Source organism: Macaca thibetana, chromosome 2 (genome assembly GCF_024542745.1).
Source record: "Macaca thibetana thibetana isolate TM-01 chromosome 2, ASM2454274v1, whole genome shotgun sequence".
Taxonomy (NCBI): domain Eukaryota; kingdom Metazoa; phylum Chordata; class Mammalia; order Primates; family Cercopithecidae; genus Macaca; species Macaca thibetana.
This window is the reverse complement of record NC_065579.1, coordinates 112031638-112044911: the sequence shown is the minus strand read 5'-3', so window position 1 is coordinate 112044911 and position 13274 is coordinate 112031638. Positions and strand designations below refer to the sequence as shown.

The following is a 13274-nucleotide window of genomic DNA, read 5'->3' as shown; positions in this document are numbered from 1 at the left end:
GTGGAATCATATACGTTTGTCCATGTCGTAGTATGTATATATACTTTATTCCTCTTTATGGTTGAATAATATACCTTTGTATGGATATATCACATCTTGTTTATTCATGATTTAATGAAAATTTGGATTTTTTTTTTTAAACAGGGTTTTGCTCTATTGCCCAGGGTGGAGCATAATAGCATGATCATAGTTCACTGTGGCATTGACTGCCTGGGCTCAAGCAACCCTCCTGCCTCAGCCTTCTGAGTAGCTGGGACTACAAGTGCCTGCCACCATGCCTGGCTAATTTTTTTTTTTTTTTAGATGGAGTCTCGCTCTGTCGCCCAGGCTGGAGTGCAGTGGCGCGATCTCGGCTCACTGCAAGCTCTGCCTCCCGGGTTCACGCCATTCTCCTGCCTCAGCCTCCCGAGTAGCTGGGACTACAGGCACCCACCACCACGCCTGGCTAATTTTTATATTTTTAGTAGAGATGGGTTTCACTGTGTTAGCCAGGGTAGTCTCAATTTCCTGACCTCATGATCCGCCTGCCTTAGCCTCCCAAAGTGCTGGGATTACAAGTGTGAGCCACTGTGGCCTGGCTAATTTTTAACTTTTTTGAGGAGACAGAGTCTCACTATGTTGTCCAGGCTTGTTTTTACTTTTTGGCTGTTATGAATATTGCTACTATGAAAATTTGTGTACCAGTTTTTGTGTGAACATGTGTTTTCACTTTTCTTGGATATATACCTAGCATTGAAATTGCAGGGCTATACTGTAACTCTATATTGTAACTTCTTGAGAAACTGCCAAACTGTTTTCCACTACTGGTACATGAGGGTTCCAATTTCTCTGCATCTTTGCCGACTCTTGTTATTGTCTGTCCTTTTGATTACAGGTGTCCTAGTGGGTATAGCCGTGTCTTATTGTGATTTTATTTGCATTTCCCTAGTAACTAATGCTAAACAGTGTTTTTTCATGTGCTTATTGGCCATTTTCATTTTTATTTTTTGGAGAAGTGTCTATTCACATTTGTGCCCATTTTAAAATTGGGTTATTTGTCTTCTTATTGTTATATTGTAGGAGTTCTTTATGTATTTTATATACCAGACCCTTATTAGTTATATTGTGTTTTAGCCTGTTCAGTCTTCTTACAAAATATCACAAACTGGGCAGCTTATAAACAATGTGTTTATTTCTCATAGCTCTGGAGGCTCGGAAGTCCAAGATCAAGGTACTGGCTGATGTGGGGTTTGGTGAGGGTACTTTTTCTGATGCATAGATGGCACCTTTTGGCAGTGTCTTTGCATGGTGGAGAGCTAGTTCTTGGGTCTCTTTTGTAAGAGCACTAATCCCAATCATGAGGGCTCTGCCCTCACGACCTGATCACCTCCCAAAGGTTTCACCTCCTAATACCACTATCACGTTGGGGTTTTTGTTGTTATTGAAACAAGGTTTTAAATTTTGATGATATCCAATTTATTTATGTTTCGTTTTGTTGTTTGTGATTTTGGTGTCATATCTAAGAAACCATTGCCTAATTCAAGGTTGTGAAGATTTATTACTATGTTTTCTTCTAAGAGTTATATAGATTTGGCTCTTACATTTAGGCCTTTGATCCACTTTGAACTCAAAGTTGACTATTGTATATGCTGTGAATTAGAGCTTTTTTTTTTTTTAACTTTATTTTGAGATTAGGTAAGAGTTATAAAAGTAACTTACTCAACTTCACCTGAAGTTAACTTTTGTGCTTCGAAGAACACATAGTCCATTGTTCCCACTACTGCTGCTGCTGCTCTTCTAACAGGTCTAGTTTCTCACAAATTTCTGTCCATAATCCTGCTCAGCACCCTGTACCATCTCTATATCTCACCTTTCCTCCAGAGCTGCTGTTAGGCTGTCTGTTGCATTTGTAATTCCTGTAGCTCCTCACCAGTAGTGGCTGAGCTCCCGCCTTCCCAGCCTGTATTTTTGACTCATTCAAGGTTAAAAATTCTCCAGCAGCTTCTTAAATGTAGCCCACAATCCCTACATAGTCTTCTCTCTCCTTACTTCTTCAGGCTCACCTTGCCCCACTCCATCAGTGAGCAACAATGGACCATTGATGTGGAAGGTACACCCTCATGTTATGGAAGCAGAAACTGAGGCATAGACTGGCTAATGATTTCCCACAAGGACACATCTAATTAGGACCAAAACATGGTTTTGGTACCAGTACTGTACTTTCCATCCTTCCCCACTGCCTCTTAAGAGTTTGAAGATGCAGAGCTGTATTCATTTATTTTTGCCCAAAGTCAAGGTGAGTAAATGTGAATTTTAAAGACAATTTGGGCTTTAAAGAAAAAATTGAAGTGAAGAAGAGATGATAGGAAGAAACTGAAGATTTGGCTTAGGCTGGTAGAATGAGAAGTAACAACAACAGTGAAAAAGAAGGCCAAATGCTAATATTTTGTCTGTTGTCTTCTGTGAGGGCAGGTGGGAATATCTAGTTAACCGTGTTTCCTAGAAGCTAGAAAGGTAAAACAGTAGGATCTTTGCATATGGCAACCATACCAGTGCATCCTATTTTCATATATTTGTCTCGTCTTCCCACAAACCATCTGTATTAGTCTGCTATGGCTACTATAACAAAATACCAGACTGAGTGTCTTTTTGTTTTGTTTTGTTTTTGTTTTGAGACAGGGTCTTACTCTGTCGCCCAGGGTGGAGTGCGGTGGCACCATGTGGGCTCACTGCAACCTCTACCTCATGGGTTCAAGCCATACTCGTGCCTCAGCTTCCTGAGTAGCTGTGATTACAGGTGTGTGCCACCATGCCCAGCTAATTTTTGTAATTTTAGTAGAGACAGGGTTTCGCCATGTTGGCCAGACTGGTCACTGCTGGCCTCAAGTAATCTACCTGCCTCAGTCTCCCAAAGTGCGGGATTACAGGCAAAAGCCACCGCGTACCTGGCTTGGATGTCTTAAATAACAGAAATCTATTTCTCTTGGTTCTGGAGGCTGGGGGAAGTTTAAAATCAAGGTGCTTGCCAATTTTGTTCCTCGTGAGGGTCATCTTCCTGGCTTGCAGATGGCTGTGTCCTTGCTATGTCCTCACATGGTAGAGAGAAAGAGAGAGAGATGTCTTGTGTTTCCTCTTATAAGGGCACTAATGCCATCATGTGAGCTCTACACTCCTGACCTAATTACCTCCCAAAGGCCCTGTCTCTAAATATGATTGGAGGTTAGAGCTTTTATGTGAATTTTTGGGGGATTCAGTCCATAGCACCATCTAACTGGACTAGATATCTCTGGATTTGAGCCCCAACTATATTTCTTATCCCCCCAATTGCCTGGAAAAAAAATTCTCATCTTAAACCATTTTCATTCTCTTTGTAGAAACCAACGACCATTTTATCCTCCCTCTGAGGGCAATTCAGTGTGTGAGGTGCTCTTTATGGGTTTCTCAGAAGAAAATAGTAGCTGTTTATCAAGGCATTTACATGCTGGGAGAATCTCCTATTGATTTCTGATAAAGCTGTAGAGATATCTTTGTTAAAATTTAAACGTCTATATTCTATAAATCTATATTTGTCTTGGAAAAAGTATCAGGAGAAATCATCCTATGATGAAAGAACTTGGTATTTAGTCTAAGTGGTTTATAACAGAAAGTCCTTTTTTTAAAAAAGGGAGTCATTTCCTTGAGGAATGCCTAAATGAGATGTGTTGAACTGGTTTGATGAGATATTGTGATGAATTAGTGATTTTGACAAAAATGGCTCAGTAGTTCAGCATTTAGTTGGTTGGATATTAAAGATGATATAACAGCTTACAAAGAATAGGATATAATTAACTCTTACCAAGTACTTCTATTTAGGAACTGAGAAGGATTATATTAATCACAGCTGGTAGGGGAAAGAGTCAAACTTCTCATAGATGCAGTCTGATACAAAGCCAGAAAGAATGTTGAGCCAGAAAGAAAGAAAGCCAGAAAGAATGTTAAATATACTATTAAGATATAGTAGTGCTTTCTGCTGTCAAAGAAAAAAAGCAACCATGATTCTTTCTGTTAAAAGTGACAGGAAGACTGGACATGGTAGCCTGTAATCGCAGCAATTTGGGAGGTGGAGGCAGGAGGATCGTTTGAGGCCAGGAGTTTGAGACCAGCCTGGGCAACATGGCAGGACTCCATCTCTACAGAAAATTTAAAAATTAGCCAGGTGTGGTGGTGCATGCCTGTAGTCCCAGCTACTGAGATGGCTAAGGTGGGAGGATCACTTGAGCCCTGGAGATTGAGGCTGGGGTGAGCCACAATTGTGCCACTGCACTCTGGCCTTGGTGACAGAATGAGACTCTGGAGACTCTGTCTCAAAAAAAGAAAAGACGACAAAGGTAGCCCAAACTGGCATAAGAAAACAAAGTTTATTGATTCATGTTATTGCAAAGTTCACAGGTAAGCCTGACTCAAGGCACAATTGAATTTATAGTTGAAATAATGTAAGGACTTGGTTTCTTTCCATCTTCCTGCTGTCTTTCACTGTAGAGAATTGATTAAAATGATAGGACATAGGAATAGCAGGTGGAATTTATTAGAAGGTACTATTAGAGCCTTACATATCAATGGGAAATAGTTTTTTGTTTGAGCAAATAGTGTTGGGAAAGTTGACAATTTTAAAAATAACAGTTTGAGGCTGGGCACGGTGGCTCATGCCTGTAATTCCAGCACTTTGGGAGGCCAACGCGGGTGGGATCACTTGAGGTCTGGTGTTTGAGACCAGCCTAGCCAACATGGTGAAACCCTGTCTCTATTAAAAATACAAAAATTAACTGGGCATGGTGGCACACACCTGTAATCCCAGCTACTTGGGTGGCTGAGGCACAAGAATCGCTTGAACTGGGAGGCAGAGGTTGCAGTGAGCTGAGATCACGCCATTGCACTCCAGCCTGGGTGACAGAGCGAGACTCTGTCTCAAAAATAAATAAATAAATAAATAAATAAAAATAAAAAAAATAGCAGTTTGAGCTATAGCTCAGAATTTAAGAAAAAGCCCATAAATATTAGAAGAAAATATGCAAAAACTTAATTCATTGTTGTTTTCTAAGTTTCAGTCATTCCTTGTCATATTATTTGTACTATTAATATTTTTCTTTAACTGGATTCTTCACATCCCTCTGCCCCCTTTTTTTACTTAGCTATATCTTAAGCATTTGTATCCATGGTATATTGATTTTGAGTGTTAGGTCTTTTTTCCTAATACACATTAAATTAAGTGTGGTGCATATAACTATTACAATTTTAAAAGGGCTGTGCACCATGTAATATCTCCTCTGGCATGTGTGCCATGCTTTTACACATTAAATTAAGTGTGGTGCATATAACTATTACAATTTTAAAAGGGCTGTGCGCCATGTAATATCTCCTCTGGCATGTGTGCCATGCTTTTACACATTAAATTAAGTGTGGTGCATGTAACTATTACAATTTTAAAAGGGCTGTGCACCATGTAATATGTCCTCTGGCATGTGTACCATGCTTTTGGAAACAAGGATTTAACTGTTAAAAGATTAGAGAAGGACTTTTTCTAAGTCATCTTGTAACAAGAGAAGGATTTTTTTTTTTTTTTAAGCAATCTTATTCTTTTGCCCAGGCTGAAGGGCAGTGGCATGATTTCGGCTCACTGCAACCTCCGCCTCCCAGGTTCAAGCGATCCTTGTGCCTCAGCCTCCCGTGTAGCTAGGATTACAAGCGCCCACCACCACGTCCGGCTAAGTTTTTTGTATTTTTAGTAGAGATATGGTTTCACCATGTTAGCCGGGCTAGTCTCAAACTCCTGGCCTCAAGTGATCAGCCCACCCTGGCCTCCCAAAATGTTAGAATTACAGGTGTGAGCTGTGGTATCTGGCCAAGAAGGACTTTTTTTTTTTTTTTTTTTTTGAGAGAGAGGGTCTCACCCTGTCACCCAGGCTGGAGTGAAGTGGCATGATCTTGGCTCGTTGCAGCCTCTATGTTCTGGGGCAGGGGCCTGACTCTCCTAAGACAGCCATTGGTACAACCAGGTGGCCTTTAAGGCACCTCTGGTATCCTGTTTGAAATCACTGGCCTTTGATAATTGGTGGCATGAGAGAGGCATTACTACCAATGCACACAGGTTGCCTTCTGTGATTAATGTATAGTGCCAGTTGACTGGTCAAATATTGAGAGTGTAATTTTTGTCACTTTCGTCAATGTAATGTTCATCTCCTAAGGAGGTCAGGTTGGTTATAACAGAGCTTGGTTGGCTTGTAGAGTGTGTGCCCTTGGGTGTGTTGTTTACTAGTATTTGTTCTGGTGGTAGCTGATCTGACCTAGCCCTGCTTCCTTGCAGGGGCTCTGGGGCGGGAGTTTCCTCAGAAGGTGGCTGTAGTCACTGCAGACACTAAAACAACCTAAGAAAATGCATAATAATCCTTTAAAGGGACCAGAGAGAATTAGGATAGCCTTTATTGTAGAGATGGTCCTTGAGGTTTCTTAAAGTGCAGATCATTATTTTTCTTTTTCATTTTTTTTTACTAGTAACTAAGTAGTTAGGATGTGTATTACTTGTTGAAGTCAGTTGAAAATTATTATTTCTTGAAGGAGACGCCAGCTGAAAGATTATCTTCTCTGTACATTATAGGCTACCAAGGAAAAGACTCAGTAAGCTTTGAGTTATTAGTCAGTTGGTAAATAGTTCTTGATAACTTAACGATTTTACCAATCTTTTGGAGATAAATTGAAACCAAAAACTTTTTTTACCTAATGTAAATATTACTCACGGCTCCCAGCTTTCCCCTTTGTTTCATTATTAAAGTTTGTGAACTGTTTGTTTTTTTGTCTTTTAACTTTTATTTTAGGTTTCTGGGTACACGTGAAAGTTTGTTACATATGTAAACTCATGTACCGGGGGTTTGCTGTGCAGATTATTTCATCACCCAGGTGTTAAGCCCAGTCCCCAATAGTTATCTTTTCTGCTCCTCTCCCTCCTCCCACCCTCCACCCTCAAGTAGACCCAATGTCTGTTGTTTCCTTCTTTGTGTTCATAAAGTCTCATTATTTAGCTCCTCCCACTTATGAGAGAGAGTATACAGTATTTGGTTTTCTGTTCCTGCATTAGTTAGCTGAGAATAATAGCCTCCAGCTCCATCCATGTTCCCATAAAAGACATGATCCCATTCTTTTTTTATGGCTGCATGGTATTTCATGGTATATATGTACCACATTTTCTTTATCCAATCTGTCATTGATGGGCATTTAGTTTGATTTAATGTCTTTGCTATTGTGACTAGTGGTGTAGAACTATTTGTTTATTTATTTATTTATTTATTGAGATAGAGTCTTGCTCTATAGCCCAGGCTGGAGTGCAGTGGCACGATCTTGGGCCCACTACTACCTCCACCTCCCGGGTCCTGGTTCAAGCAGTTCTCCTGCTTCAGCCTCCCGAATAGCTGGGATTACAGGCACGCGCTGCCATGCCCAGCTAATTTTTGTATTTTTAGTAGAGATGGGGTTTTACCGTGTTGGCCAGGCTGGTCTTGAACTCCTGACCTCGGCGTGATCCACCTGCCTCGGCCTCCGAAAAATTTTTTTTTTTTTTTTGAGACGAAGTCTTGCTCTGTCACCCAGGCTGGAGTGCAGTGGCGCGATCTCGGCTCACTGCAACCTCCGCCTCCCGGGTTCATGCCATTCTCCTGCCTCAGCCTCCCCATCAGCTGGGACTACAGGCGAACGCCACCACGCCCGGCTAATTTTTTTGCATTTTCAGTAGAGATGGGGTTTCGCCGTGTTAGCCAGGATGGTCTCGATCTCCTGCCGTTGTGATCCGCCCGCCTCAGCCTCCCAAAGTGCTGAGATTACAGGTGTGAGCCACTGCGCCCGGCCGGCCTCCCAGTATTTTTAAAAAAATATTCTTGACTGGGCGCGGTGGCTCATGCCTGAAATCCTGCACTTTGGGAGGCCAAGGCAGGTGGATCACCTGAGGTCAGGAGTTCAAGACCACCCTGACCAACATGGTGAAATCCCCGTCTCTACTAAACATACAAAATTGGCCGGGTGTGGTGGCACATTCCTGTAATTCCAGCTACTCAGGAGGCTGAGGCAGGAGGATTGCTTGAACCCGGGAGACGGAAGAATCACTTGAACCTGGGAGGTGGCGGTTACAGTGGGCTAAGATTGCACCATTACACTCCAGCCTGGGCAACAAGAGTGAAACTCCTTCTCAAAAACAAACAAACAAACAAAAAAACCACAAAAAATTCTTCATTATTGTGGATATATAATACTTGCACATGTATATGGGGTACATGTGATACTTTGATGCAGACATGCAATGTATAATGATCAAATCAGAGTTATTGGGATATCCATCCCCTCAAGCATTTATCATTTCTTTGTGTTAGGAACATTCCAGTTCTTTTTTTTTTTGAGGCAGAGTCTCGCTCTGTCGCCCAGGCTGGAGTGCAGTGGCGCAATCTCGGCTCACTGCAAGCTCCGCCTCCCGGGTTCACGCCATTCTCCTGCCTCAGCCTCCTGAGTAGCTGGGACTACAGGCGCCCGCCACCGCGCCCGGCTAATTTTTTGTATTTTTAGTAGAAACAGGGTTTCACCGTGGTCTCGATCTCCTGACCTTGTGATCCGCCCGCCTCGGCCTCCCAAAGTGCTGGGATTACAGGCGTGAGCCACCGCGCCTGGCATGGAACATTCCAGTTCTACTCTTTAGTGATTTTGAAATATACGATAAATTATTTTTAACTATGGTTGTCCTATTGTGCTACCAAACACTAGCTTCAGTCTAACTTTTGTACTAATTTTTGTACCCCTTAACCATGCTTTCTTTATTCCGCCTCTCAAACCCTTACTACCCTTCCCAGCCTCTGGTAACTTACCATCATTATTCTACTTTCTATCTCTGTGAGTTCCTCTTTTTAGCCCTTACATATGAGTGAGAACATGTGATACTTGTCTGTCTGTGCCTGGTTTATTTCACTTAACATAGTGTCCTCCAGTTCTACCCATGGTGTTGCAAATGACAGGATTTCATTCTTTTTTTTTTTCCTTTTTCTTTTTCTTTCTTTCTTTCTTTTTTTTTTTTTTTTTACTCTGTCGCCCAGGCTGGAGTGCAGTGGCGTAATCTGAGCTCACTGCAACCTCTGTCTCCTGGGTTCAAGTGATTCTCATGTCTCAGGCTCCCGAGTAGCTGGGATTACAGGCATGAGCCACCATACCCAGCTAATTTTTATATTGTAGTAGAGATGGGATTTCATCATGTTGACCAGGCTGGTATTGAACTCTGCATGTCTCGGCCTCCCAAAGTGCGGGGATTACAGATATGAGCCAATATGCCTGGCCTGGATTTCATTTTTTTAATGGCTGAATAATATCCCATTATGTATATGTACTGCATTTTCTTTATCTGTGCTTCTGTGAACTATTTCTGAAAGTGATTTGACCATAACCAACTACTATTTTAGACTGAAGTTTTTTTTATATATATAATGTATATTATATATATATTATATTTTGTATTTTTATATAATATATGTGAAACAGTCTAAAATAGTAGACTAATTAAAGACAGTAGTCTAAAATATATATATGTGTGTGTGTGTGTATATATATATATATATATTTTTTTTGAGACGGGGTCTTGCTCTGTCACCCAGGCTGTAGTGCAATGGCGTGATCTCAGCTTACTACAACCTCCGTCTCCCGGGTTCAAGTGATCCTCCCTCCTGAGCCTCCCAAGTAGTTGGGACTACAGGTGCATGCTACCACACCTGGCTAATTTTGTATTTTTAGTAGAGATGGGGTTTCGGCATGTTGGCCAGGTTGGTCTTAAACACCTGACTTCAAGTGATCCGCCTGCCTCGGGCTCCCAAAGTGCTGGGATTACAAGCGTGAGCCACTGTGCCGGCCTATAATATGTTTATAACTAACGTTTATAATATGTTTAACAAAATTTAACTCTTTTCTTCCAGGTAATTTATCCTCAGCATTCCAAACTTACTGACAAAGAAGTAAGTAAAAATACTGCTCTGTATAGTTTACTGTTATATTTCTGTTTATTTTTATTGATTATGTGTGTGTCAGCATACGTCGCTTTTGTTTTCTTTTTCAGAAAACCAATATTTGCTATTTGTCTTTTCCAGATTCAAATTCAGGTAACTATTTTTCATCTATTGTTTCTGTTTAATTTTATGCTAAGAATACCGGTTATACTGTTAATGTATGAAAATTGATTGAAATAGCATATTAGAATGCAAACAGATCAATGATTTTTATTCCTATTTTAATGATGCCAAGTCATATCATTGTTGATTTTACTAGCTTCAACTCTTAAAATAACTGTTATGGTGTGATGAAGTAAACCATCAAGGAACAATAAACTCTTGAAATAGTGAAGAGGTTGAAAATCAGCGACACTGATGTATTTAGGGTTCATGGAGTATGTATTAAATAGTTTATATAGTGTGTAGTTTACTTTCAATTCAGAATCTGGGAGCTTACCAGGAACTCTGTAAAAGCAGTGAACCTAAAAAAAGCCAGGATAAATTTGGTCAGGAAGCAAGGCCATAAGTTGTGTGCAATAGTTTATATGGGTTAATATATGTAAAGCCTTGGCATAGTGCTTGGTGTATAGAAAAAAACATATAAGGGTCTGTTTATTGTTCAGCTTGGTTTTGCTGGTCTCTTTCAAGCTATTCCTTTTGTGTGGTCCTAATCATTGACATCCTTCAGGTTACCTCTTGTGTTTCACTTTCAAACTAGCTTTTCTTGGCTTATAGTGACCAAAACATTCAGCTTCTCAGGCCACACACAGTTATAACCCTATAAAGCAGAGACAGTCTAGTTTTCTCTCCTTTTATGGTTACTTTTTTTTTTTTTTTTTGAGACAGAGTCTCACTCTGTCACCCAGGCTGAAGTGCAGTGGCGCTATCTCGGCTCACTGCAAGCTCTGCCTCCTGGGTTCACACTATTCTCTTGCCTCAGCCTCCCAAGTAGCTAGGACTACAGGTGCCTGCCACCACGCCCGGCTAATTTTTTGTTTTTGTATTTTTAGTAGAGAGGGGGTTTCACCGTGTTAACCAGGATGGTCTCAATCGCCTGACCTCGTGATCTGCCCACCTCGGCCTCCCAAAGTGCTGGGATTACAGGCATGAGCCACTGCACCCGGCCAGTTATTTCTAATATTCTGTTAATTAGTTCTTTCAATCTGATTTGAGAGATTTGACAGTTAAAAATTTTTTTTTTAGCATTTTCTCCTTTCTGTGTAAATGCTTCCAGAATTTTTTTCCTATACATTTGGAACTCAGCTTTGGTGAACTATATGAAAGAAAAGTGATATCTTGGTGAATTAGATATTGCCTTTTAGAGATCCCAGTGAGGCATTTTTTCTGACCTGGAATTATTTTACTGTTCTTTGACCCATTTATGGAATAATGATACAGAGGTCTTGTAGGAATGTATCTTCATTTCAGTTAACATTTTTTTTATAAAATCTGTACATACACTTCCTATATATTGTGATGGGTTAGATTTCCAGGACTCAAAGTTAGCTGAGTTGTATGGATTGCGGGATGAACTGACTTTTTGCATGGAATCCCAGTGAATTACACTGGATGCTCTTCTCTTTCAGATCATAGCTGGTTGTCATGGCTCCCCTCTGTTTTTTACTTCTCTACACAAGCATGAAGGGGATCAGAATATACCACCCCGAAATATACCACTTTGGCTTAAGAATTGTTTTGAATTGAAGGCAACTGGGAAACAGCAGATGCAAAAAGAGCCCTTTACCCTCCCCCATATGCCTAAAAGCAGGACATACATTTCCCTTTGTGAAGGTGTCACCCCTCCCCTTTCCCATACCAGGAAGAGGAGAAAGATTCTGAATCACCAGAGAAAACTCTTATCACTGGAGATGGTACCAGCTTGGTTCTGCATAAATAAACCTTGCTAAAATAACCCTTATCTTTCATTAGTTTCACCCATATGTTTACCTTCCCACAATTTACTACCCCTAGAAGTCCAAATCCTTTTTCCTTTGTCTAGTTGCTGTGTGCATTTTATTTTATTTTGTTAAAATGGTATCTAAGCTCCCAAGTTTAACCACCTCCTTTAGGTTTTACTTTTTTTTCTCTGAAGCCTTTGTATGCATTCGAACTAAATATTTTCTCATTAATCTGTTGTTCGTTTATTTCACAGCCCAGTTAGTGAACCTAAGATGGTAGAGGAAAAGTCCCCCACACTCATACATCAAGGCTAAGAAGTTAATTCTGTGGTGTTTAGGTAGCCTATATCTAGTTTTATAGCCTCTGCATGTGTCATTATCAAAACAATTTTTAAGTACTTTTGGCTTATGAATGACCTTTAGATTTTTTTTTTTCTTTTTTCTTTGTTTTGTTTTTGTTTTTGTGTTTTTTTGAGATGGAGTCTTGCTCTGTCACCCAGGCTGGAGTGCAGTGGCACAATCGCAGCTCCCTGCAACCTCAGCCTCCCAGTTCAAGTGATTCTCCTGCCTCAGCCTGCCAAGTAGCTGGGACTACACTTGCCTGCCACCATGTCCGGCTAATTTTTGTATGTTTAGTAGAGACGGGGTTTCACCATGTTGGTCAGGCTGGTCATGAACTCCCGACTTCAAGTGATCCGCCCGCTTCAGGCTCCCAAAGTGCTGGGATTACAGGCATGAACCACCACACCTGGCTGATTGTTTTTCTTTTTTTTTTGAGATGGAGTCTCACTCTGTCACCCAGGCTGGAGTGCAGTGGCGCAATCTCCACTCACTGCAAGCTCCGCCTCCTGGGTTCACGCCATTCTCTTGCCTCAGTCTTCTGAGTAGCTGGGACTACAGGAGTCCACCACCACGCCCGGCTAATTTTTTGCATTTTTAGTAGAGATGGAGTTTCACTGTGTTAGCCAGGATGGTCTTGATCTCCTGACCTTGTGATCTGCCCACCTCGGCCTCCCAAAGTGCTGGGATTACAGGTGTGAGCTACCACGTCCAACCGATTTTTTTCCTCATAGATATTATTTAATGCTTTTTTTATGTGCTGCACATCAAATGAAGTGTGGTTCCTGTGACTTGAAGTATGGTTGGTACGAGGAAAATCTACAAAAGACCTGAAAGCAGGCACTTTGCTGTCTTAACAGATCATCATTATTCTAGGTAGCAAGAAGACCGTATGTTTTGTAAATATTTGAAATTGCTATTTTCAGTTGTAGTTATCCAAAGAGTTTGGTTTTTTAAATGTGTTTATTAAATGAAAGTTGGAGGCCGGGTGCAGTGGCTCACACTTGTAATCTCAACA

General features: G+C 41.0%; 1 protein-coding gene across 5 annotated transcripts in view; it reads left to right on the top strand.

Annotated features, from left to right (window-relative positions):
* The window catches only part of DENND6A (DENN domain containing 6A), a 71274-nt gene that overhangs the window by 14600 nt on the left and 43400 nt on the right, over positions 1–13274 (top strand). For 3 of the 5 annotated variants that reach the window (XM_050781173.1, XM_050781174.1, XM_050781175.1), the window contains exons 2-3: positions 9948–9986; positions 10088–10130. The exons of 1 other annotated variant lie outside the window; for it this stretch is intronic. In XM_050781173.1, the coding sequence (XP_050637130.1) occupies positions 9948–9986; positions 10088–10130 (82 nt within the window). Of the gene's footprint in view, positions 1–149; positions 2276–9947; positions 9987–10087; positions 10131–13274 lie in introns of those variants that run through there. One more of the 5 variants, XM_050781177.1, reaches the window with a different exon arrangement.